At 41.9% G+C, this 25,229-nt stretch overlaps 1 protein-coding gene across 4 annotated transcripts in view; it reads left to right on the top strand.

Moving 5' to 3' along the window:
• The window catches only part of F8 (coagulation factor VIII), a 102,594-nt gene extending 77,960 nt beyond the window's left edge, over nucleotides 1-24,634 (top strand). For all 4 annotated transcript variants that reach the window (XM_051141685.1, XM_051141682.1, XM_051141684.1 and 1 more), the window contains 4 exons: nucleotides 9,892-10,036; nucleotides 10,695-10,843; nucleotides 11,984-12,160; nucleotides 24,337-24,634. In XM_051141685.1, coding sequence (XP_050997642.1) covers nucleotides 9,892-10,036; nucleotides 10,695-10,843; nucleotides 11,984-12,160; nucleotides 24,337-24,492 — 627 coding nt within the window. In that variant the 3' untranslated portion in view covers nucleotides 24,493-24,634. The remainder of the gene's footprint in view (nucleotides 1-9,891; nucleotides 10,037-10,694; nucleotides 10,844-11,983; nucleotides 12,161-24,336) is intronic.
• Nucleotides 24,635-25,229: the final 595 nt, after the last annotated feature.

Below are 25,229 nucleotides of genomic sequence, written 5' to 3'. Positions count from 1 at the left end.
TCTTGAAAAACCAAAAAAAAAAAAGCTTCCTTTTATCCATGCATAGTGGTACACACCTTTAATCCTAGCACTTAAGAGACAAAGGCAGTTGTATCTCTATGAGTTCAAGGCCAGTCTGATTTCCAAAGCTAGTTCCAGGGCAGCCAGGGCTACATTGGGGGACCTCATCTAAAATAAATCCTTCAGTTTCTATGTTGTTTGCAATTACAATTGAATTTTATCAAATACTTTACCAGTACTTAACCCCCTATCTTTTCATACAACATATTCTGAGCATGTGGTTTCCGTCCCTCAACTCTTCCTAGATCCTCTCTTCCTCACTATCTAGCCAACTTTCTATTCTCTCTCTTTACCTCCCTCTCCCTCTCTTTCAAGAAGAAACACAAAACACAAAAATGAAAATCAGAACAAAACTGGGTGGTGGTGGCGCATACCTTTAATCCCAGCACTTAGGAGGCAGAAACAAATGGATCTCTGTGAGTTCTGGGCCAGCCTGATCTACAGAATGAGTTCCAGGACAGCCAAGGATATGCAGATAAACTTTGTCTCAAAAAGCCAAAGAGAGGAGAGGGGAAGAAAATCAAAACAAACAAATATCAATAAGACAAAAATGCTAAAATGAAAAAAGTACACACTAAAAATATCGAGTTCATTTTATGTTGGCCAACTCACCCTGAGTATGGGCCCTGCCCTGGAGTATGGTTTATATACCTAGTGACATGCCATAGGAGAAAACAGACTTTACATTTGCCAGCAGGTATCAACTACAAATAGCTTCTCTGATGAGGCAGTGTCAGCTATGGTCCCATTTTATGGAATGGACCTTAAACGTAATAATAATATAATAGAATTTGAAATGCTGTAACATTTGTGCCACTATTGCACCAATATCTTGCAAGCAAGTCTAAGTTGTAGTCACAGGGTTTGTGGCTGGGTGACACTCATGGCTACCTTCCTCCTTCAGTAGCATGCAGAGTACGTTCCATCCCCATGAACACTAGTCAGTAGGAATGAAGCTTCTATTTGGGCACCAGCTCAACTTCTCCATGTTCAGTGACATAAGTAAGTGTTGTTTTCAGCAACAAGACAGCAACCAATAACCTTGTCAATAGCCTGTGATGCTTAGTGGAGAGTGTCCGTGGGACCCCTTTGGTGAATGACTCAATGACTCCTCGTATTGGAGTTTTACTTGGTGGCATAAGGTGTCTACTTTATGTATTGCTTCCCCTATTACATGGTGACTCCACTTAGAGTCCTTTCATATATGTATATAGTTCAGGAAGCGCCTGTAGCAGTGTCTTTCCATATAGTTTTTCTTTTTCTTTCTTTCTTTCTCTTTTTTTTTTTTCTTTTTTTCTTTTTTTTTTTTTTTTTTTTTTTTTTTTCTTTTCTTTTTTCTTTTCTTTTTTTTTTTTTTTTTTTTTTTTTTTTTGTTTTTTTTTTTTTTTTTTTTTTTTTTTTTTTTTTTTTTTTTTTTTTTTTTTTCTTTCTTCTTTTCTTTTTCTTCTTTCTTTTCTTTTTTTCTTTTTCCTTTTTCTTTTTTCTTTTTGGTTTTTCGAGACAGGGTTTCTCTGTGTAGTCTTGGCTGTCCTGGACTCGCTTTGCAGACCAGACTAGCCTCGATCTCATAGAGATCCACCTGCCTCTGCCTCCTGAGTGCTGGGATTACAGGCGTGCGCCACCACACCCAGCCCCCTCCTCATATTTCTACCTTTACGCAGAACTCTCATCCCTCTCCCTATTTAATCCTCATGTTCTAGTTTCTCCTTTATCTCTTCATGACACTATATTCAATTTTCCCTTTTTAGGGAGAGCGTCTCTTCCCCCTGGTCCTTTACTAGGTACCAAACCTCTGTGGTTATTCAGATTGTGGCATACATATTGAAAGCTTAAAGGCTAACATCTACAACATTTATTTGTATTTTGCTTCACTTGGATGATTTTTCTAGTTCATCTTTCACCCATTTACATGTAAATTTTATACTTTCATTTTTCTTAACACCTTAATAATATTCCATTATGTAAATGTACCAAGTTTTCATTCATCAGTTGATCTAGGCCATTTCCAATTTCTGGCCTTTTTTTTTTTTTTTTTTTTTTTTTTTTTTTTTCCAAGACAAGGTTTCTCTGTATAGCCTCGGCTGTCCTGGAACTCACTTTGTAGACCAGGCTAGCCTCGAACTCACAGAGATCCGCCTGCCTCTGCCTCCCAAGTACTGGCTATTATAAGTAGAAGACCTATGAACATGGATGTGCAAGCGTCTCTGTAGTAAAATGTAGAATTCTTTGGGTATAGTCCCAAGAGTGATATAGCTGAATCTTGAGATCGATTGATTTTCAGCTTTTTGAGGGAACTCTATACTGATTTCCATAGTGGCTGTACCAATTTTCACTCCCATTAGCAATGAATAAGTACTCCCCCTTCCCCACGTCTCACTAGCATGTGCTAGTTGCTTTATTGATCTTGGTCGTTCTGACTGGTGTAAGATAAAATCTCAAAGTAGTTTTAATTTGTGTTTTCTTGATGGCTAAAAATGTTGACCATTATAAGTGTTTTTTCAGTCATTTGAGTTTCATGTTTAATGAACTCTACTCAGTTCTGTACCCCATTTTAATGGGTTATTTGTTTTCTTGATGTTCAGTTTATTTATATAGTTCAGATACTAACCCTCTATCAAATGTATAATTGGTAAAACAAAACAAAAAACAAAAAAACTTTGCCAATTTTGTAGGCTTCTTTCTGTAGGCTGCTGCTTTCCTGAAGCTCTCCACTTTATGAAGTTCCATATATTAATTGTTGGTCTTAATGCCTATGCTATTGATATCCTATTCAGAAAGGCCTTTCCTGTGCCAATGAGGTCAAGCTTATACCCCACATTTTCTTCTATCATATTCAAGGCATCCGGCCTTATGTTGAGGTTAGTGATCCATTTGGACCTGGGTTGTATGCAGGGTGATAGATATGAATCTTCTATTCTCATGGGTCTATATTCAGCCATCCAGTCTGACCAACACCATTTGTTGAAGATGCTGTCTGCTCTCCAGTGTATATTTATTGATCTCTCTGTCAAAAATCAGGTGTCCGTAGATGTATGGAATTATGTCCAGGCCTTTAATTTGATTTCTTTTTTTTTTTTCTTTTTTTGGTTTTTCAAGACAGGGTTTCTCTGTGTAGCCTGCCTGTGCTTTGTAGACCAGGCTGGCCCTGGCCTCGAACTCATAGTGACCCGTCTGCCTCTGCCTCTCAAGTACTGGTGTGCGATACCATGGCCAGCTTTCAATTTTATTTCATTGATTAACATGTCTGTTTTTATATCAATACCATGATGCTTTTATTATTATAGATATGTAATACAACTTGAAATCTGGCATGGGGATTTCTCCAGCAGTTCTTTTTTGTTGTTGTTGTTGTTTCATTGTTTGGGGTTTTTTTGTTTTTTGTTTTTCAAGACAGGGTTTCTCTTTGTACCCTTGGCTGTCCTGGACTCACTTGTAGACCAGGCTGGCCTTGAACTCACAAAGACCCACCTTCCTCTGCCTCCCAAGTGCTGGATTTAAGGCATGAGTCACCACACCTGGCTTCCAGCAGTCCTTTTATTATTCAGAATTGTTTTAGCTATCCTGAGGTGTTTGTTTTCATATGAAGTTAAAGATTTTTTTTCAATTTCTGTGAAGAATTGTGTTAAAATTTTGAGGATTTATTTATTTATTTATTTTATGTCTATGAGTACACTGTCTTTTTGCACACCGGAAGAGGGCATCAGATCACATTATAGATGGTTGTGAGCCACCATGTGGTTGCTGGGAATTGAACTCAGGATCTCTGGAAGAGCAGGCAGTGCGCTTAACCTCTGAGCCATCTCTCCTGCTCATGTGTTAGAATTTTGATAAAGATTGCATTTAATCTGTAGGTTGCTTTTGGTAAGGTGGCCATGTTCATAATATTTATCCTACTGACCCTCTAGCGTGGGAGATCTTTCCATCTTCGGTGACTTCAGTTTATTTCTTCTGTGTCCTAATGCTTTTATTGTGCATGTTTTTTACTTCCTTAGTTAGAATTATTCCATGATGTTTGGGGGGGGGTATTGTAAAAAATACTGTTTCCTTAATTTCTTTCTCAGTATGTCTGTCATTTGTATACAGGAAGACTACTGATTATTGTGTGTTAATTTTGTATCCTTCTACTTTGTGGAAAGTGTTTATTAAAAGTAGAAGTTTCTTGGTAGAACCATTAAGGTCTTTCATGTATAGGTCTTTCATACGATCTGCAAATAAAGATATTTTGACTTCTTCCTTTCCTATTTGTATTCTCTTGAGCTCCTTCATTTGTCTTATGGATCTAGCTAAGACTTTAAGTACTATATTAAATAGGTATGGAATGAATGGTAAACCTTGTCTTGTTCTTAATTTGAGTGGAAATGCTTTGAGGTTTTTCCATTTAGGTTGAGGTTGACTGTGTGGGCTTGCTCTAAATTGCCTTTATTGTGTCAAGTACTTTTATCATGAAGAGATACTGGATTTCATCAAAGGTGTTTTACGCATCTAATGAGATGATCATATAGTTTTTGCTTTTCAGTCTACTTATGTCATGGATTGTGTTTATTGATTTGTGTATGTTAAGCCATCCCTGCATCTATGGGATGAAGCTTACTTTTTCATGGTGAATAATCTTTGTGTTGTGTTCTTGAATTCTTTTGCAAATTTTGGGTGGGTTTTCTTTTGGTTTTGGGGTTTTGGTTTTTGGTTTTTTGAGACAAGTTTCTCTGTGTAGCCCTGGCTGTCCTGGACTCACTTTGTAGACCAGGATGGCCTTGAAATCACAGAGATCCACCTGCCTCTGCCTCCCCAAGTGCTGGGATTAAATGTGTGTGCCACCATGCCAGGCTACTGTTTGCAAGTATTTTAATTGAGAATTTCTGCATCTCTGTTCATAAGGGATATTGTTCTAAAATTTTCCTTTTGGTGGAGTCTTTGTGTAATTTTTGGGATCAAGATAATACTGACATCATAAGATTAATAAGGAAACGTTCCTTCAGTTTCTATTTTGCAGAATAAATTTGACTGGCGTTAATTATTCTTTAAAGATTTACTAGAATTCTGCACTGAATCCATCTGGTCTTGGGCTTTGTTGGTTTTTGGGGGTGGGGGGAAGGGAGAATTTTACTGACTGCTTTTATTTCACTAAGGTTATGGATCTGTGTAAATTGCATACTTCGCCAGGCATGGTTGTGCACGCCTTTAATCCAAGCACTAGGGAGGCAGAGGCAGGCAGATCTCTGAAACCCTGTCTCAAAAACTCAAAAAATAAATAAATAAATAAAAATAAATTGTGTACTTCATCTTGATTTAACTTTGATAGGTCATGTATCAAGAAATCCATCCATTTATTTTAGGTTTTCTTTTTCTTTTTATTTTTTTTTTAAATTTTGGTTTGGTTTTGGTTTTGGTGGGGGGGGTTGTTTTTGTTTGTTGTTTGTTTGGGTTTTGGTTTATTTTTTGTTTATTTATTTATTTTTGTTTTGTTTTGTTTTTCGAGACAGAATTTCTCTTTGTAGCCTTGGCTGTCCTGGACTCGCTTTGTAGACCAGGCTGGCCTCGAATTCACAGCGATCTTGGTTTGTTTGTTGTTGTTGTTGTTGTTGTTGTTTTTCGAGACATGGTTTCTCTATGTATTCCTGGACGTCCTGGACTATAGACCAGGCTGGCCTGGAATGCACAGTGATCCTGCCTCTGCCTTGAGTGCTGGGATTAAAGGCGTGCACCAACATGCCTGGCTTCGAGACACATTTCTCATCTGTTCTAAATGCTTCTTGGTGATGCCAAATCCCACCAGGAATAAAACGAAAGGAAACCAATACGCCAAAGGAACATCTGTCCTCCCGCCTTTATTGCAGCTATACCTAAAACAGCCAGGAAGCTGAACCAACACACAGTATGCAGCTACTGGCCAGCGCATAAACAGAGCCGATTGTTACACAGTGTTGTCTCTCGTTCAGCCTTGAAGATAAAGTTACGTCGTCCCAGGCAATATGGATGGGCCTGGAGGGCACTATTTTAAGTAAGAAGCTAGGCATGGCCCACCAAACTACCATGGTAGCAACAGAAAGGAGGAAAAAAACCAAACCAAAACAGAAGCAAGGTCACATCTTTCATCACCTGTCCCCAAAGATTAAACAAGCTGTTACCAGGAGGGAAGGCTGTTCGGGTCAGGTGGCTTATCAGACCCCCTGTCCCGAGGGGGAGATGGTTTCCTGCAGAACCAGGTGGAGGAGGTGGTTCTGCTCAGCACTCAGCAGCGGCCACATCTCCACCTGCAGCTTCTTGATGCCTTCCGTGTCCTTTTCGTGGGCAGCCATGACCAGGGACTGCAACAGCAAAAACAGCTCCTCCGGAAGCTGGCCGCCGCTGTCCTGGCCGTGACCGTCGAAAGCCTCCCAGGAGTACTTCTCTAGGGTCTGGGCGTGCTCCGGGAGCAGTTTGGCCGGCGGCGGTTGCAGGAGCAGCAGCAGCAGCACCCGGGACACCTCGCACCGGACAAGGACGTCCGCGAAGGCGCCCAGTGTGCCAGGAGAGGGCGCGGCAGAGCCTGGGGCGTGGTCCGGGAGCAGCGGGAGGGGCAGGGTCGCGGCGGAGGTGGGTCGCGGCTGCGGTCCTAGCAGGGGGGGCTGGGGCCCGGGAGGCGGCGGAGGCGGCGGCGGCGGCGGCTGCTGGGGCAGCTCGGGGTGCTGCACCGGGTGGCATCAAGGGCAGGTGCAGCTGTGCAGCGCGCTGAAAGTGACCGGCCGCGGCAGCTGGTTCTCTCTCTCCTATGTTGCTCCCAGATGGAATTTTCTGTTTTGGCTTTATCTTCTTCCTGTAAGCAATTTTTTTTAAAGGTTGAACAAATGACTGAACAATTAGAAAAGTTATGAGTGGATATGAAGGGTTTTGAAAAAACAAAAAGTGGATAAAATACGAAAACCAACACTCAATTCTCTCCTTTTGAAAAGAAATGCAGAGTTGGCCGAGCAACTAGAGAGTTTAGGGGTAAAGGTTGAAGCCGCAGGTAAATTTAGAAAGTAAGTGTTCAGACTAGGTGACTAAGAATAGGAGATCCCCTGTGGAGAGCCGGGGTGGGGGAGGAGGGAGGAGGACAGAAGGCCTGCAGAGAAAAGAGGAACTGTGGGCAGGAGCATGTCTGAGACAAGCTGCAGACCTTAGTCAAGATAGGCTCCTGGGAGGATATGAGAGGGACTCTAGTGGAGACTCCTAGTAGCAAGGGCCATAGAAACTGAAGTAGAGGGCTTGAGAGATGGCTCAGAGGTTAAGAGCACTGGCTGCTCTTCCAGAGGTCCTGAGTTCAATTCCCAGCAACCACATGGTGGCTCACAGCCATCTGTAATGAGATCTGGTGCCCTCTTCTGGCCTGCAGGTGTACACATAGGCAGCACATTAGGGGAGCATCAACACACCCCAAAACCCACCCTGCCTACAAGATGTGCAGGGATAAACATAGACCAGGTAGAGCAGAGATAAAGAGAATGTCCACCCAGTGCCTGGCCCAACCCAGGGTCTACTCCATGGGAGAGAACCAACCCCTACTCAGCTATGCTTGCAGACAGCCGTCAAGCACGGTTGTCCTCTGAGAGGATCCATCCAGCAGCACTTCAAACAGATGCTGAGACTCACAAGCAAACTTTGGGTGTTTTGTGTAGGGAGTCTTGCGAAAAAGTGGGGGGAAGGAGAAAAATACCTGGAGGTGACAGGAGCTCCACAAGACCAACAGAGCCAACTAACCAGGGCCCAGAGGGGCCTGTCGAGACTGAAGCACCAACCAAGGACCTTGCATAGACTGGACCTAGGCCCCATGCACAAATGTAACCTATGGGCAGCTCAGGTTTCATGTGGGTCCTCTAGTAAGGAGAGTGGGGCCTTTCTCTGACATGGACTCTGTTGCTTGATTTTTGATCACTTCTCCGTGGTGAGACTGATGAGACTGCATTGCTAGGCCACAGAGTAAGAGGATGTGGTCAGTCCTGATGTGACTGGATGAGTTGGAGTGGATTAGAAGTGGGGCTTCCCTTTTCTGAGAAATAGAGGAGGGGGAGGAGGGGGAAGGAAGATGGGACTGGGAGGGGGGGAGGGATGGGGCTTACAACCAGGATGTAAAGTAAATAAACACTTTTTTAAAAAAGTCAAAAAGAATGGGAGTTCCCTGCTATTGCTGACCCACTCTGCTCCAAGCACTTTCACTGCCTGGTGTTCAGAGCACCTGCCTGCAACAGGCAGAGGGGAGGAATAGGAAGCTGTGCATGGCCAAAGGGCTGATCTTGAGCCAGGTGAGGAGTTGCGTGGAGCTACAGATGCCATTAGCCTTCCCAGTCTTTGTGCAACACAGGCCTGATAATTATGATGAGAAGACTTATTCCCCAAGACTGGAAGGGATTGGTGTCAGCTGTGCTAGAAGCTGATCAGCAGTTCCAATGGTTATCATGACAGAGGCATGAAGCCACAAAAATAGAACAACAAAATATAGCAAGGGGGATAAATGTTGTTAAAGACCAACTGCTTGGTGAAGGACTTTATGCCGATCTACAAAAACAAATCCAATCTGACGAGCTTAGGATATGTTTGAGTTGCTGGGGGGAAAATTCACCTCATTTACTAAGGTAATACAAGGCCCTGTGGAAGCGTTTGCCAACTTATTACGAAGATGAGGTTTGGCTATAAATAGAGGTGTTATTAATATGCCCAGATTGCAAGGGCCACAGAAACCACCAGAAGTCCGAAGTCATATGCAAAAACAAAGAGCCTTTATTCTGCAGAGATCCAGGGCACTGGAGTCCTCGCCTAGTTTTTCTCTGTGTTATCTTTGCTGTCCTAGACTCGCTTTGTAGACCAGGCCCACCTTGAACTCACAGCAATCCACCTGCCTCTGCCTCCCTGAATGCTGGGATTACAGGTGAGCACCACCACTCCTGGTGGGTTCTTTTGTTTCAATGTTAAGTACTAATAATTCTCAGATCTTGTATTAATACTTCACACAATAATAAATATTAAGGTTACAGAATACTAAAAAGGATTAAAGAGGCTGTGAAGTTCAGAGATACCATCTTAGTTCTTACACTCAAAATGGAGTAGCTCAGGCTGAGACTGTTGCTTTGTCAGTTTGAATAATTTAAGACTGAGCAAGCCAGCTTTTAATCCTCTCTACCGTAGCACCTCAATATCACCATACTCACTATCAGTCCTCCAACACATGAACCTTTAAGAAAAAATTCATCCAAACCATAGCTAGATGTTACTAGGGTGTCAATGTAAGTTTCCCTTCCAAGGCTCTTGGGTAGATAGGGTTAGTGTCAGAGGTACACATGAGTGGGGTAGTCTGCTTCTGAGTGTATAGCCAGGACTAAAGGCAGCAGGCCAATATCAAACAGCTATACTTGGTTTGGTGCTTCTGCAGTGTTTCTCAGCCGCCCATGTCCATTCCAAGATGTCCATACATGTCTGCTAAATCATTGTTCCTGTGAAATGAGAACTAAGTATCCCTTATTTCACCAGTTTACTGACGTAACAAGTCAAACACCGCCTTTCTGGTTGCTCTCAGGTGACACTATACTGGAGTTACAAAGTACTTATGGCTTCCTCAACTTTCATAAAGGACCCAAGGTAGAAAACCACTTCATTTGACCCAGATCACACTGAACTACCATGTTACAATCTTCCTCTTGGTACTTAAAAAAATCTTTATGTATATCACACTAACATGTATCTAGTAAGCATGTTTCCTTTGAATTTATTGACACTGTAGAAAAAATGACAGAGGCAAAATTAGAAGGAAAATGTAAATAGAACAGCTTTCTTTATGCTTTGTATTTACTTTTCACATATTTGTATAATCCCTTCTAATAGGTCTTCTTTGGCAATGTGGATTCATCTGGGATTAAGCATAATAGTTTTAATCCTCCAATTATTGCTCGGTATATCCGTTTGCACCCCACTCATTCTAGTATCCGCAGTACTCTTCGTATGGAGTTGATGGGCTGCGATTTAAACAGTAAGTGCTAAGTTATCCCATACTATTTCGTTTTAGTTAACTGTGAGAAGATTTTTGTTTTTCAAGACAGGGTCTCTCTGTGTAGCCCTGGCTGTCCTAGACTCACTTTGTAGACCAGGCTGGCCTGGAACTCATCTGCCTCCTGAGTGCGAGAAGATATTTCTATCACAGAATACAGAACTATCAGTGATAAAACCATCACAGTCCTGAAACAAAAAACCAGGAGTTTCGTTTGTTTGTTTGTTTTTCAAGACAGGGTCTTTCTCTGTAACAGCCCTAGCTGTCTGGACTCGCTCTGTAGACCAGGCTGGCCTGAAACTCACAATGATCCTCCTGCCTCTGCCTCCTGAGTGCTGGGATTAAAGGCATGCGCCACCTTGCCTGGCTGTAAAAATAGGAGTTTCTTACTGCAGTTACACTAAGTATAGGGTTCTCCAGAAGCAGTCATCTCTTATACTTCTATCAACAAGGAAAATTAAAATCAAGCAGAACTAGCTAGAACTGATCAGAAAATCTGGGCATTTTTGCAATAACGGAACTTGTGTAAAAATTGATGCCTGAAAATTATCATGATGACAATATCTCTAGAGGGTCAAAGGCAGCACAGTAACCTAACCTACAGCCTACTCATGTGACACCATGCTTTCATCTCTTTGAGGTTGCAGCATGCCATTGGGAATGGAGAGTAAAGTCATATCAGATACACAAATTACTGCCTCATCCTACTTCTCCAATATGTTTGCCACTTGGTTTCCTTCACAAGCTCGACTTCACCTCCAGGGAAGGACTAATGCCTGGCGACCTAAGGTAAGAGCAACATATTTACCACTTAACTAATAAAAATAGAGAATAGAGCCTGGGAAAATAGGAAAAGCCCTTGCCCTTGCTTTTTCTTTTTCTCTTTCTTTCTTCTTCTTCTTCTTTTCTTTTCTTTTCTTTTTCTGGATTTTCAATGCAGGGTATTTTTGTGTAACCTTTCCTGTCCTTCTTCTTATTCTTTTCTTTTTCTGGATTTTTCAATGCAGGGGATTTTTTAAAGTAGCCTTGGCTGCCCTGGACTTGCTTTGTAGACCAGGCTGGCCTTGAACTCGCAGAGATCTGCCTGCCTCTGCCTCCCTGAGTGCTGGGATTAAGGTGTATGACACCATGGCAGCCCTTGTTTTTTCATAGGTATATCTGTTCACTGTTCCTAAGAGGAATGTTTAGGGAAGTCAACAATGCCCCACAGGCATTCAGTTGATGTACCATGTGATTTTATACAGCATTCACTGGAAGAAGAAATAATCCTTCATGAACTACCTAGAAGAAGGATCTCCACATCCACTACTAGGCTAATATCTGGAAATCATCATGGTAGCTCAAGTTCAATCCAGAGCTAGTGAGATGGTTTCACAGGTAAAGGTACTTGCCACCAAACTGATGACCTAAGTTCAATCCTTGGGATTCACATAGGAGAGGGAGAGAGCCATCTTCTTCATGTTGTCCTCAGACCACTACACAGGTTCCATGGCCATGAATATGTGTGTGTGTGTGTATGTGCACACACACACACACGTACAGAGAGAGAGAGAGAGAGAGAGAGAGAGAGAGAGAGAGAGAGAGAGAGGAGTAAATATAATAAAAAAAACTTAAAGTTTAGAGTATTATTATTTTAAATGAAATGGTTTGACTACTGCATTGCCAGGCTTTATGTTCTAGTAGATATGGTTCCTAGATTCATTCAGCACTTATTAGGAACCTATTCAGTGCGTGACCTGATGAGATTAAAAAAGGATTTATGAAAAATTTAGCCCTTGGGATTCTTAATACAATAAAGGAGGCAGACAAACCATTATGTACAGTGATGAGTGCTGTAGTATGGCAAAAAAAAAAAAAAAAAAAGATAGTTGTGGATTTCTGAGAGCAAATAGTGACAAATGAGATTTTATTCAAATATCTCTTCCTCAGGTGAATGATCCGAAAGAATGGCTGCAAGTGGACTTACAAAAGACAATGAAAGTCACTGGAATAATAACCCAGGGAGTGAAATCTCTTTTTACCAGCATGTTTGTGAAAGAGTTCCTTATTTCCAGCAGTCAAGACGGCCATCACTGGACTCAAATTTTATGCAATGGCAAAGTAAAGGTATGTTCTCATAAGAAAGGTACACTTAAAAAAAAGGCACAGTATTATGAAGATTCAAACCTGTAATCCTTCTACTCAGTTCAAGGCCAAGTTGGACTACAAAGTGAGACCCCTGCCTTTAAAAAACACCTGTCTTAGATATCAACATTTAGAGATAAAACCAGATTGATTTGTGACCACCCTCTCAGGATAAAATTTACTAAGTGCCTACATTAATAGAACACTGTGAATGACATTGTGAGAGAACACAGTGACCCCAAGCAAGGCAGTAAAATTCCAAGAGAAAAAAAGTACAGTCAAAAGTTGTTTCTCATGGAAGTGCAAATCATACAAGATGAAGGTGAGAGTCAAAGCTAAAGACAGAGGGTTGCAAGTTTTTGTTGTTGTTGCTGTTGTTTGTTTGTTTTTGACAAATGCTTAATGATGCTCTTATGCTCACTAAAAAGTCTAGACTTTCAAACCTTATTAACTTTAACTTTAGTGGTCCATATATTCTTCAGTATTGATCTAGATTTTTCTAGATAATTCAACAGAGTAGACCAATTTATAAGCATTACACAAGGTCTTACTATGCCATAAGTAATAGGAATAGCAATGGTTTACATCACCTGTGATATTTTGTAATATTTTTTAAACCAAGAATTAACCATGCTGGGGTATGTCAGCTTTTCATTACTATAACAACCACCTGAGATAACCAACTTATAATGATGGGCTGATCATTTATTTAGAACATATGACAACAGCATAAATATCATAATGGAGGTAAATATAAGGAATTTTAAAATCCTATTTTTGTCTTGGAGGTAAAATATATTAAACCTTGATAATTTAATGAATGTTGTATTTTTCAGAATATCCAGTCAGTAATAGAATAGGTTATAAACCCCCAAGGTTATAACACTCCCAAAATGGCATAAGAAAAAATATAAAGAGGATAAACTCAACAAATATAAATAAAAACAAGCACATGGAGACATTGAAGGTCAAAATAAGCAGGAAAAATAGCATAATTAGATGTAAGATGTTCCTGGAATGGTAGTACATACCTTTAATCACAGTACTTAGAAGTAGAGGCAGGTGAATTTGTGTCAGTTCAAGGCCAGCCTAATCCACATAGTGAGTTCCAGGCTAGTGAGGTTACAGAGTAAGACCCTATCTTCAGGGCTAGTAAGGTTCCCAAAATTAAGATGTAATACTTGGATTGGCTGTTGTAGAGGCAAGAACCTGGTATCGCTAAAAAGTAAAGAGGTAGTGATGAAGAAGAGGAAATGTTTGGGGGTTACCAAGCATGGAGTTTAGGGTTATGTGTATAAGAGGGATAGCCACAATAAGGGATTGTTTCAGGGGAGCGCAAAGGAAGCAAGAGGTTACATTAAGGTACCCATTGTTACTTTCATAGGTGCAGAGAAGTCTTGGGGCGTCATTTAGAATACTCTAATGGAGATCTCATACAGCTTGGACTGCAGGGTGGATTCAAATCATCTAATAACCTCAAGTATACTGTCTATAGGGGTGGCCAGTACTTCCTCGAGGGATCTGAAACTTGCCACTCCTCTTTGTGAGGAACTAAACCCTGCCATATAAATGTCGATTTGTCTCATAAAGCCTTAGGCCCATTTTTCATCCCAGAGATCCCAGATGATAAAGGTGACCATACATTGTGCCAGCCCACAGCAGAGTTGTTGAGGCCATATGTTCTATCCTAAGAACGATGGTTCTAAAAAAAAAAAGAACGATGGTTCTTGCACCTCCAATTTGGACATCCATCCCAGGAGGGGTCATCCATGCACATTGGTTTTGTTTGGTCTTGGAAGAGACAAAGGTATTTAGTATTATGGCAAATGAGGCTGGATTTATCATTACCAAAGTTAGAGAAACAGCAGCCTGAGGATCAAAAGACATAGGAATCTCTAAGCAGTAACCTGAAGTCAGGCAGAAGAAGGAACCAAGGAGTTCATTACTTTGGATAGCAAATATCTGAAACTTCCATGCTTGTTGTGCTGCCTAGGAGGCCAGGAAGAAAAGGAAGACTCCCACCTGCCTCCATCAGGAGAGGAGGAAGAAAGAGTCCATATCAGGTGTCCATGGGGATAGAAAAGAAGTGAGAGAATTTAAGTTTTAGGGGCCCTGCTGACTGATAGGAAAACTTATCAGAAAAGGGATCCAGAGCCATTTGACGTGTGGCAAGTGGATCCAAGTTGCAACTCCTTCAACCTTACCAGTCATTGGTGTGGTGAGGATGGCCCATCCTATATGGGTTGAGGGACTGTGAGCAAGAGGCTTTTTTCAATAACCCATTTCCTGGTAAAATGGTTTGGGTGAAAGGGTCAGTAGAAGGCTGAGGAAGGACGTGATCAGCATGTTCCTGAAAAAGGTATCTTAAGAGAGTGAGGCTGGTTCTAGAGGAGGTAAATTTCCTAGAAGAAAACATTAACTCAAATGGGCTGAGAAAGGAGGGGGCTCAAGGCATGGCCTGAATTTGAGTGAGGGCTAGAGGTAGGATTTGAGGCCAAAGAAAGTAAAGCTCAGAAAACAGTTTTTATAGATGAGTCTTAGTAGGTCTATTAGCCTTTCTACCTTTCTCAAGGACTAGGGTACCACTGTACCTCTAAGGCCCGTAAGACTAACTCAGTGACTTTAGAGATGAGTGTCAGGCCATTATCCAACTGTATGTATATAGAAATTCCAAATCTGAGGTGGGAACAGACCACTTGCACAGTCTCAGCCATAGTAGGGAAATCTACCTATCCTGAGAAAGTATCTACAATAGTAAGGAGATATTTATGTTTCTTGTTAGGAGGTATATGTGTGGAATCTATCTGCCAGCCTTCCCTGGAGGAGTACCCCAAAACTTATGTGGGTTGAAGGAAAGAGGGAGTTAGAAGGCCCCCTGTGGGGAGATTTGAATGCAGATGGAGCATCCCTGAGTTAAGCCTTAAGGAGGGCAGAAAGACTGAGATGGAAGAATAAAGATTGGGGAAAGTGGTAGATATATCAAGACCCATTGTGAAAGGGCTTGTGAGTAACTGTCTGGAAAGGCTTTGCATGAGTGTCAGAGAGACAGTACTTGTTCTGTAGAAGGAGCCAACCCTGAGTGCTCATAGCAGGCTCCCATAGCCTGGAGGGCCTACCATTGGGAGTTAGGGTAGGTAGGAGTTAGACTTGAGGAGCTAAGAGGAGCCTAGAGGAAGGAAGGTAAGGATGTTACTTGGTCTCGTTAGCAGGCTTCTCAGTGAGAACATTTCCCAAAGCTATATCATTAAAAGGAGCTCAGTAACCTCAACAGTGAATAACGGCCACCTGCTTGGGAAAATGAGAGGCTTCTAGAAGCTTTAGGATTAGAAGCCCTTCTGCCAAATGGAGGCATTGTGGTGTAGGATGTAGAATTGCATATTTAGAATCTGTGTATATGTTAATGGTTTTATCTCATGCTAAAGTAAGGGCTCTAGTGAGCGCTATGAGCTCTGCCTTCTGAGAAGTAGTGCCTGGAGATAAAGAGACAGAGTCTACAACTTGTCAGAGGAAACTATGGCGTAGCCCATTTTAGCTGGAGCCAGTGGAGCTAAGAGATGAGCTTCCACCTATAAACCAAGAATAATCAGGACATGACGAAAGGGAAATAGAAAGCTGTAGCTTCTCATAGGTAAGGGTTTCAAGTAGGTCTAGGCAAAAGTGAGTGAGGGTAGTGGCCTTGTAAAGGAGTGTAGCAGGGTTAAGATGAGGGCAGGAATCAAGTGAGATATGAGGGTTTTCTATGAGAGTAATGTGAAAAAATGGAGCTTAGAAGGGAACAAGTAGATAGTGTCTTGTATGTGATGGGAGGCCCTTGAGCTGCTGTGGTGAGAGGACAAAGAACAGCTGAAGGTGAGCTTAGAGGCCTTCTGCGCCAATAGGGAGGCTGCTACTACTGCCACTAGGCAATAGTGCTGTACCCTGTTATATCTAGCTAGTTGGAAATATTGAAAACAGGGGCAAAGGTGGATCCTCTCATTCATCCCCAAATCCCATAGTCACTCTCCATTATTTCAGAAGTACATTGGCTAACGGGTTGGTCAAAGTCAGGGAGAGCCAGAGCCTGTAGAATTACTCAGAAACAAGAAAACAGGTGTGACTGGCTTAGTAGAATCTGGAGGCTCAGTTAAGGGCCCTTCTCTGCTTCATAGATGGGGTGAACAAGAAGAGCAAAATTGGGAATCTAGGTTCTGAGGTACCTTGCCAGGCCAAAGAAGGAGAGGCTCTTTTATTTGGTAGCCAAGTTGAATAGTTATCCATATAGAAATTACTTTCACAGGAGCTAAGGAAAGCAAATGAGACTATAGTGTCTGCTTTTACTATAAAAACAATAGGTCAAGACATACTAAAGAAAGCGGAAAGGAAAGAGTTGCCTTTGCTATACATCAACTTAAAGAGCACAGCTTAGAGAGAGTTGAGGAAGGGAGAAGACTTAAGCTCAGGCCATAGACTTGCAACCTAATTCCTGGCCTGACAGTAAAACCTGCTGCTGAGTAATACCTTACACATCCTACCACCAGAAGAATACACATCTTCTAAGATACTAGAACTGAGTTGGGGCAGCATCAGAGAGACTAATTTCACCCTGCTTTGAATCCCCTTTCCCAACCTCTGGTGGCAGATAGGGAGCAAGACTCCACATGTTGAGGAGCAGGGCATGAAAGCTAGCACAGCTTTTGACTGCCTTGAAGCTTAGTTTCAGACCCCCTGTGATGAAACCCAATGCTGAAGATGCTTTATGAAGGCCAGAATTTTCAGATGGAGCTTATGGTCTGGTTCCAGTAGCAGTAGCAGTAGTGGGATGGACTTGAACTTCAGCCTAAAAGTGATACAGGCAGGTGATATAGGCTAAGACTGTCCTTGACGCTATATAGGTTATTGACACTGTTAGAATCTAAGGAGTCACCCAACTTAATAGCTCCTTTGTGACCAAAGTATTACCTTTACCAATAGTACGCCAATATTGATCAGCGTTGTAGAACAAGACCTCGTTCGCTGTGAGTAGGACAGGGTAAAAAGAACAGTGCTTTGCCTAGAACAGGCTGGTGAAACCTAACACCAGGCAGGTCCTAAAGACTCTACCCACCTCCCCCTAAAAAAAGCCAGGCATGGTGGCACATGCCTTTAATCCCAGCACTTTGAGAGGCAAAGGCAAGTGGATCTCCATAAATTTGAGGCCAGCCTGGTCTACAAAGCAAGCCCAGGACAGCCAAGGCTACACAGAAAAACCCTGTCTCGAAAAACAAACAAACAAACAAAAGGACTCCACCACCACCTATTCCCAGGAATTCATATTGGACAGAACCTCCTAAATAACTTCTGTGCAAAAAGACATATAGTCTTTGTCTATGCATTGTCTGCTCCAGCTATAGTTGGTTGCAGCCATCCAGAAGAAAAAGCCCTTCCTACTCAGCTCACATCCCAAAAGGAAAAAGCCAAAAGCCCTTTCTCCTTCTTCACACTATCTTAAATATCCGTCAACCCTTCCTATGTGTCTCTCTATCTGTCCTCTGGACTTCCTTTCACTCTGTATGGTTACACCCCCCCCTCCCATTTTCACTTTGTGTCAACTGGTTTCTTGCTCCACCTCTTGACCTAAGGATAACTTTATTAAATCCTGTGTAAAGAAAGCTCTTGGGTTAAAGGTATGTGCTAGGGCTGAGCCATACCACAATTACTTGTTTTCAGTAAACAGAAAGCTCTAGGGTCAAAGACTGGACCATACCACAATTAGAAACAGGTTTTTGCAGTTCACAATCTCGGGGTTTACAATGGGATCAAATAGCCTACAACACAGTAGGCCTTAGGCCATGAGAACACGTCAGTAATAAGTGTCCTGCAGTGGTACAATCCTCTGTTTTATGCTTATTTTGGCAGGTTGTAGGCTCAGGATAAGACATAACTGCTTGGTGGCATTGATAGCCTCAATTATGGTAATGGAGCTGAGGTTGGTTCATTTAAAATTATTCTGCTTAGATCAAATTAAGTAAACTATGGAAACAAAAACCATTTACTAGACAAGTTACATACCTCTTCTCTTTCTGGCTATTAAAGAAGTTGCACTTCGCTTTGTTAACAGTAGAGGGCACTCCCAGATTAAGAAATCTAGTAAATCAGTCCAAGAGGCATGTCCCATGAAAGCCTTCACTAACCAGGAAACTGGGACAGAGGGGAGGACACCCTATTGGGACTCTAGATGAGAGAAGCATGGGAGAATAGCAGTGTAGAAGGATCCAGAGGGTCCTAGAAACCTACAAGTAGAACATTATGATAGGCAGATTTGGGCCCAGGGGTCCCGCTCAAACTAAGGCACCAGCCAAGGACAATACAGGCGGTAAACTTTAAACCCCTTCCCAGATCTAGCCAATGGTCAGAATATTCTCCACAGTTGAGTGGAGAGTGGGATATGACTTTCTCACGTACTCTGGTGCCTCACATTTGACCATGTCCCCTGGAGGGGGAGACCTGGTGGCACTCAGAGGAAGGACAGCAGGTTGCCAAGAAGAGACTTGATACCCTATGAGCATATACAGGGGGAGGTAATCCCCCTCAGGAACAGTCATAGGGGAGGGGAATAATGGGAAAATGGGAGGGAGGGAGGAATGGGAGGATACAAGGGATGGGATAACCATTGAGATGTAACAAGAATAAATTAATAAAAAAAAAAAAAGAAAGGAAAAAAATCTAAAATAAAGAAAAAAAAAAAGAAATCTAGTAAATCACCCCAAATGTTCACCTTTACCTATGCAAAATTATCTTATTGCTAGAACAAGAAAATATAATGAATTTCTAAATGAACAGAAAATACCGCATAAGGTAGATTGAATTCCTGTGTTAGTCTTAACTTCAATTCCTTCTTTCCTGAAAAACTCATTGACTGTTGGTGTGGCCAACAGTAAGTTAGTAGACATGATAGAAGCTTTCAGGCTTCAGAGTGTGAGCCTTTAGACCTTTGAAAGAATACATTCATTTTTAGCCACCTAGTTTGAGTCGATTTGTTTTGACAGCACTAGAGAATGAATACAAGAAATGCTACACTTGAACCTCGAGTATCAATAAGACCTCAAATTTGTAAAAGGAAATTTATGCCAGCACTGTCCACTGATAGAGCCTAGCAATAGTGATCCTACAGAAGCACTGAGCACATTATGTCCAGATGTTGGTCCCTACCATTTCCCATTAAAGGGAGCTGGAATATAAGGCTAATGAGGTCCATATAAAAAGAACATGAGAGTTTACTTGAAGAGCTTTCTGTTAGACAACTTTGAGAAAATTTGAACATCAAAAAGATAATGGCAGGGTCTATTGGCTCATGCCTGTAATCCCAGAACTAGGGAACTGAGGCAGGAGGCCAACCTGAACTACCTAGTGAACTACACTATGTAGTATGTAGTCTAGGCTAACCAAAAATAACAATGTTGGTAACAGATTGTAATATATAGACTAAAGAAAGAACACAATAGTCTATAGTCACAGTTTAAAAAAATAAATAAAAAGAGAAAGTGAGCTTCTGCTTCCACACAGAATAATGCCAGCTAATAAATGTAGGAGATCCAACAAGATTAACTACACATTCAATGGGAAACCACCATATCCTATTAATACTTGGAAAGAAATTGAATGGAAGCTGGACACTGTTAGCATGTACCTTTAATCCTAGCACTCAGGAGGTGGAGGCAGGCAGTTCTCTGAGTTCAAAGCCAGAGTGGTCTACAAAGTGAGTTTCAGGATGGCCAGATCTGTTATACCAAGAAACCCTGTCTCAAAAAAAACTTTTTAAAAAGAGGAAAAAATGAATAGAAAATAGCAATCACTGGATAAAGGTTTGTTAGGGAATAAAACATTCACATGATTTCAAAGTTTACCTAGCAGATTGTTAAGAAAGTAGAATTTGATTACCTCTATAGTGGAAGGTTTGAGTGGACTCAATCTTAACCAAGTGATCAAACTTAGGATCATCAATAATGAGGCAGAGTGGTGCATCAAGTGTCATTTGATGCAGTGCAGTAAGGACACATATTATACTTATCTAATGTGAAGTCATTCGAATTAGAATTCAAGCCATGCTGGGCTTTAAAAATGTCAGTGTCACAAAGGTTGAAAAAGAGCAGAGACTATGAATCCATTTTGGATTTATTTTTAGTTTAAAATTTTCATATGTATGTATGTGTGTGTTGTGTATATGCTTACATGTGTGGGTGAACACCTGTGGTAGGGTGCATGTGTACATCCCAGCACTTGAGAGGCAAAGGCAAGCAGATCGCTGTGAGTTCAAGGCCAACCTGGTATACAAAGGGAGTCCAGGACATCCAAGGCTACACAGAGAAACCCTGTCTGAAAAAAAAAGAGGGAGGAAGAGAGGGAGAGAGAGAAAGAGAAGGAGGGAACTGGAAAGATGAATTAACAGTTAAGAGCCGGGCATGGTGGCGCACGCCTTTAATCCCAGCACTCGGGAGGCAGAAGCAGGCGGATAGCTGTGAGTTCGAGGCCAGCCTGGTCTACAAAGTGAGTCCAGGATGGCCAAGGCTACACAGAGAAACCCTGTCTTGAAACCCCCCCCCAAAAAAAAAACAGTTAAAAGTACATTTTGTTCTTGAAGAGGACCTGAGTTCTATTCCCAGTAATAACTCCAGGCGTTCACAACCACATATAACTCTAGCTCCAGGGAATCCAATGACTTTGGCCTCCATGAGCGCTTGCAGTTATGTCCACATCCATAGGCAGACATGCACACATGCACATAATTAAAGAAAATAGTCTTTTTTAAAGAAATAGAAGGAGATAATAAAATATTAGTACTCTAATAATTTGTAATTCTAGATGAAGGAGTTAAGCACATTCACTGTATCATTCTTTTAATTGCTGTATGATTGTAATTTTTTGTAAGTAAAGGCTTAAGAAGACATAATAGAGTCAGACAAGGTAGCACACACTTTTATTTGCAGTATTCAGGAGGCAGAGGCAGGTGAACCTCTGTGAGTTCAAGGCCTGGTTTACAGAGTGAGTCCAGAACAGCCAAGGCTATGCAGAGAAGCCCTGTCTCGAAAAACCAAAGAAGAAGAGAAAGAGGAGGAGGAGGAGGAGGAAGAAGACATAACATAATCTAATGAAAGATGACCAAGATTCCAAATATATCATAAAATTGAACCCCTCCAAAATCCCAAATCTGGAACCTTAATGCTTCTCAAAAGTTTGATCAAGCACATAAACTTAAATACAACAAATACTTACAGTATATTTGCCTTCTTATATTGTTGTATGACATTATTCCTGGGGTGATATAAACACATGTCTACTTATCCCAGATAAAGAACTGATGACAGACCAAAGTCCAACTTGATGAACCATGAGTTTTATTGGGATTAATCACAGGAATCTGGGTGAGAGGTTACTTGCAAAAGCAGGAATGACTCAAAGACACTACATTACCAAAGCTCACCCCCAGGATGGGTGACAACTCATGAAAGCTAGAAGCCTGCAGGCAGCTCAATAGGCTAGAAAGTAGTTCAGTTGGTATGAGTCCTTTCTAGACAACTGGGCTTCTCAGCACTTTCTACCTTTTATATACTCTTAGAAATAGAGGAGCCAAATGAATCTGGTCAGTTTCTTCCTGAAGCTATTGGGATGCTTACTTCTTGATCTTAAGAGCTTCCTTGCGGGATGGACAGTTTTTTCTCCCTGGAGGTCCTATGTCTTGACTCCATGATGGAATGTTATATGTCTCAGAGGAAATTGCTATACAACAAATATGCAATAGGCTCCATATTCTATGCAGTGATGATGTCTTTGTCAACAACCTCAAAATGTGACAAAGGAAACAAACAGGAATTTCAGATTTAGAATAAACAGGAACCATATTTTAGAGGAGGAAGAGTTTTCTAATGATGTGACATTTATACTGAGACAAGATGAATAAAAACAATAGACCAAAGAGGATGAAACAGTGGGATAAAAGACTTCTGAGATGGGGCTGGAGAGATGGCTCAGCGGTTAAGAGCACTGACTGCTCTTCCAGAGGTCATGAGTTCAATTCCCAGCAACCACATGGTGGCTCACAACCATCTATAATGTGATCTGATGTGCATTGTATACATAATAAATAAATAAATCTTAAAAAAAAAATACTAACTTAAAAAAAAAAGAAAACATTAAAAAAAAAAGACTTCTGAGCAGAAAGAATCATACACACAAAGGTTCTCATATTTAAAAAAGAACTCAAGAAATTAAACACCACCAAACCAAATAACTCAATGTAAAATGGGGTACAGAACTAAACAGAATTCTCAATGGAGGACTATCAAATAGTAGAGGAGCACTTAAAGCTCAAGCTCCTTAGTCATCAGGGAAATGGAAATCAAAATGACTCTGAGACACCATCCTACACTCATCAGAGTGGCTAAGATCAAAAACTCAAGTGACAGTGCATGTTGGCAAGGATGTGGAGAAAGGGGAACACTCCTCCATTCCTGGTGGGAGTGCAAACTTGTACAACCATTTGGAAATCAACCTGGCACTTTCTCAGAAAATTGCAAATAGCTCAACCTCAAGACCCAGCTATTCCACTCCTAGGCATATACCCAAAGATGCTCCACCATACAACAAGGACATTTGCTCAACTATAGCCAGAATCTGGAACAACCCTCAACCAAAGAATAGATAAAGAAACTGTGGTACATTTACACAATGGAATACTACTCAGCTATTAAAAACAAAGACATTATAAAATTTACAGGCAAATAGATGGAACTGGAAGTGATTGTCCTGACTGAGGTAACGCAGACCCAGAAAGACATGCATGGTATATACTCACTTTATAAGCCTATATTAGCCACATAATACAGGATAACCATATTACAATACACAGACCTAAAGAAGCTAAATATGAGATGTAATATGAATGAATTAATAAATAATAAATAAAGTGAAGAAAAAAAGAAGCTAAATACAAGGAGGACCCTAGGGAGGATGCTTAGTTCTCATTCAGAATGGCAAATAGAATAGATAACCAGAAGCTGAGGAGAAGGAATAGGAAGGAAGCTTGCCATAGAGGTTCTCTGAAAGACTCCACCCAGCAGGAGATCCAAGTAAATGCTGAGACCTACAGCCAAACTTCAGGGAAGAGCTCAGGGAGTCTTATGGAAGAGTTGGGGTATGGAAGGATCTAGATGGGGACAGGAGCTCCACAAGGAGACCAGTGGAGCCAACAAATCCACGTGGAAGAGGGGTTTCTGCAGAGACTAATGCTCCAACCAAGGACCATGTATTGTAAGGACCTAGACTCTGTACTCAGATGTAGCCAATAGGCAACAGAGTCTCCTTGTGGGTCCCAGAATATGGGGAGTAGGGTCTGCCTCTGACGTGGACTCTGGTGCCCACTTGTGGATCACTTCCCCCTGGTGGGGCAGCCTTGCCAGGCCACAGAGGAAGAGGATACAGGCAGTCCAGGTGAGACTTGATAGGCTGGGGTCAGATGCTAGGAGAGGAAGGCTCCCCCTTTCTGAGGAATAGGGGAGGGAGGAGGGGGCGGGAGGGAGGGTGGGACTGGGAGGCAATGAGGGAGGGGACTACAATTGGGATGTAAAGTGAACAAGTTAAAAAATAACATAAAGTAAAAATAAATCATAAAAAAACATTTGGCACTGTCCAGTAACTAAAAAAGACAAGTGTGTCTACAGGTAAAATAGGGGGAAAGCCGTGGCAGGTGAGAGCAGAATGGCCCACAGTAGCCACAGGCCATATCTTGCAAGGCTTGGAGATCAGAATGAGTTTGGCTTTCACTCTATTATGTATACAGCGCTCTGCCTGCATGTACAGGGGTGAGAATATTTCAGATGTCCGGCATAGCTAGAGCAGTCGTACATAGCAGATAAGTAGGTTGGTCTCAATTCTACAAGTCAAAACAGCTTTTTGGTCCATGGAGTCATCTAATCTTCCAGCATTCAATCTTAAAATGCTGAAAGAAGATTGAAGTAAGTCACTTGTACTTTGTGATAAGCATTGTGCCAGACGCAGAGAGGGGAAAGGGTCATGTGCAAGAGGGGACATGGATAAGTGACTGGCAAAGCAGGGAGCTAATCAACTTGAAGCTTCTAGCAAGAATGTGGCGCTATAAATGGTATTATTGTCTTTTCAGTCTGTTAATGCTGTCTATCCTCTTCCAGGTTTTTCAAGGGAATCGGGACTCATCCACACCTGTGGTGAATTCCCTAGACCCACCTCTACTCACTCGATTTCTTCGAATTCACCCCCAGGTCTGGGAGCACCAAATTGCCCTGAGGCTTGAGATTCTGGGATGTGAGACCCAGCAGCTATACTGAGGTGGCCTCGGCATCCGCTGCTTGTTACCCTTTGCCCCCTTCCTCAGCTCAAGGACTGTCTTAGTGTTCTGTTGATGTGAAGAGACGCCATGCCCATGGCAGCTCTTATAAAGGAAGACATTTCAGTGGGGCTGACTTACGGTTTCAGAGATTCAGTGCATGATCCTGGCGGAACCATGATGGCGTATGCACACATGGTGCTGGAGAAAGAGCGGAGAGCTCTACATCCAGATCCACAGGCAGCAGGAAGAGAGACACAGGGGCCCAGTGTAGGCTTTTGAAACCTCAACGTCTGCCCCCAGTGACACACTTCCTCCAATATGGCCACACCCATTCCAACAAGACCACACCTCCTAATCTTTTTTCTGTAGTCTAACTCTCTGTTGACTAGGCATTCAATTTCAATTACATTATACTGTGGGAGGTGCTCTTTTTTTTGAGACAGGGTCTCTCTGTGTAACAGCCCTGACTGTCTTGGACTTGCTTTGTAGACCAGGCTGGCCTCGAATCCACAGCGATCCGCCTGCCTCTGCCTCTCAAGTGCTGGGATTAAAGGCGGCGTGCACCACCACTGCCTGGCCTTTGGAGGAGGCGACATTCTTATTCAAACCACCACAAGGCTATTCCCTCTCCAATTCAAGAGCACTATCCCTCTCAGGCTTCCGTATTTACACGTTGCTCCACATTATTCATGCCACTATCATTTTATTTAAAACCATACAATTGTATATGACGCT

Source organism: Acomys russatus, chromosome X (assembly GCF_903995435.1).
Source record: "Acomys russatus chromosome X, mAcoRus1.1, whole genome shotgun sequence".
Lineage (NCBI taxonomy): Eukaryota > Metazoa > Chordata > Mammalia > Rodentia > Muridae > Acomys > Acomys russatus.
This window is presented reverse-complemented; position numbering and strand designations above follow the sequence as displayed.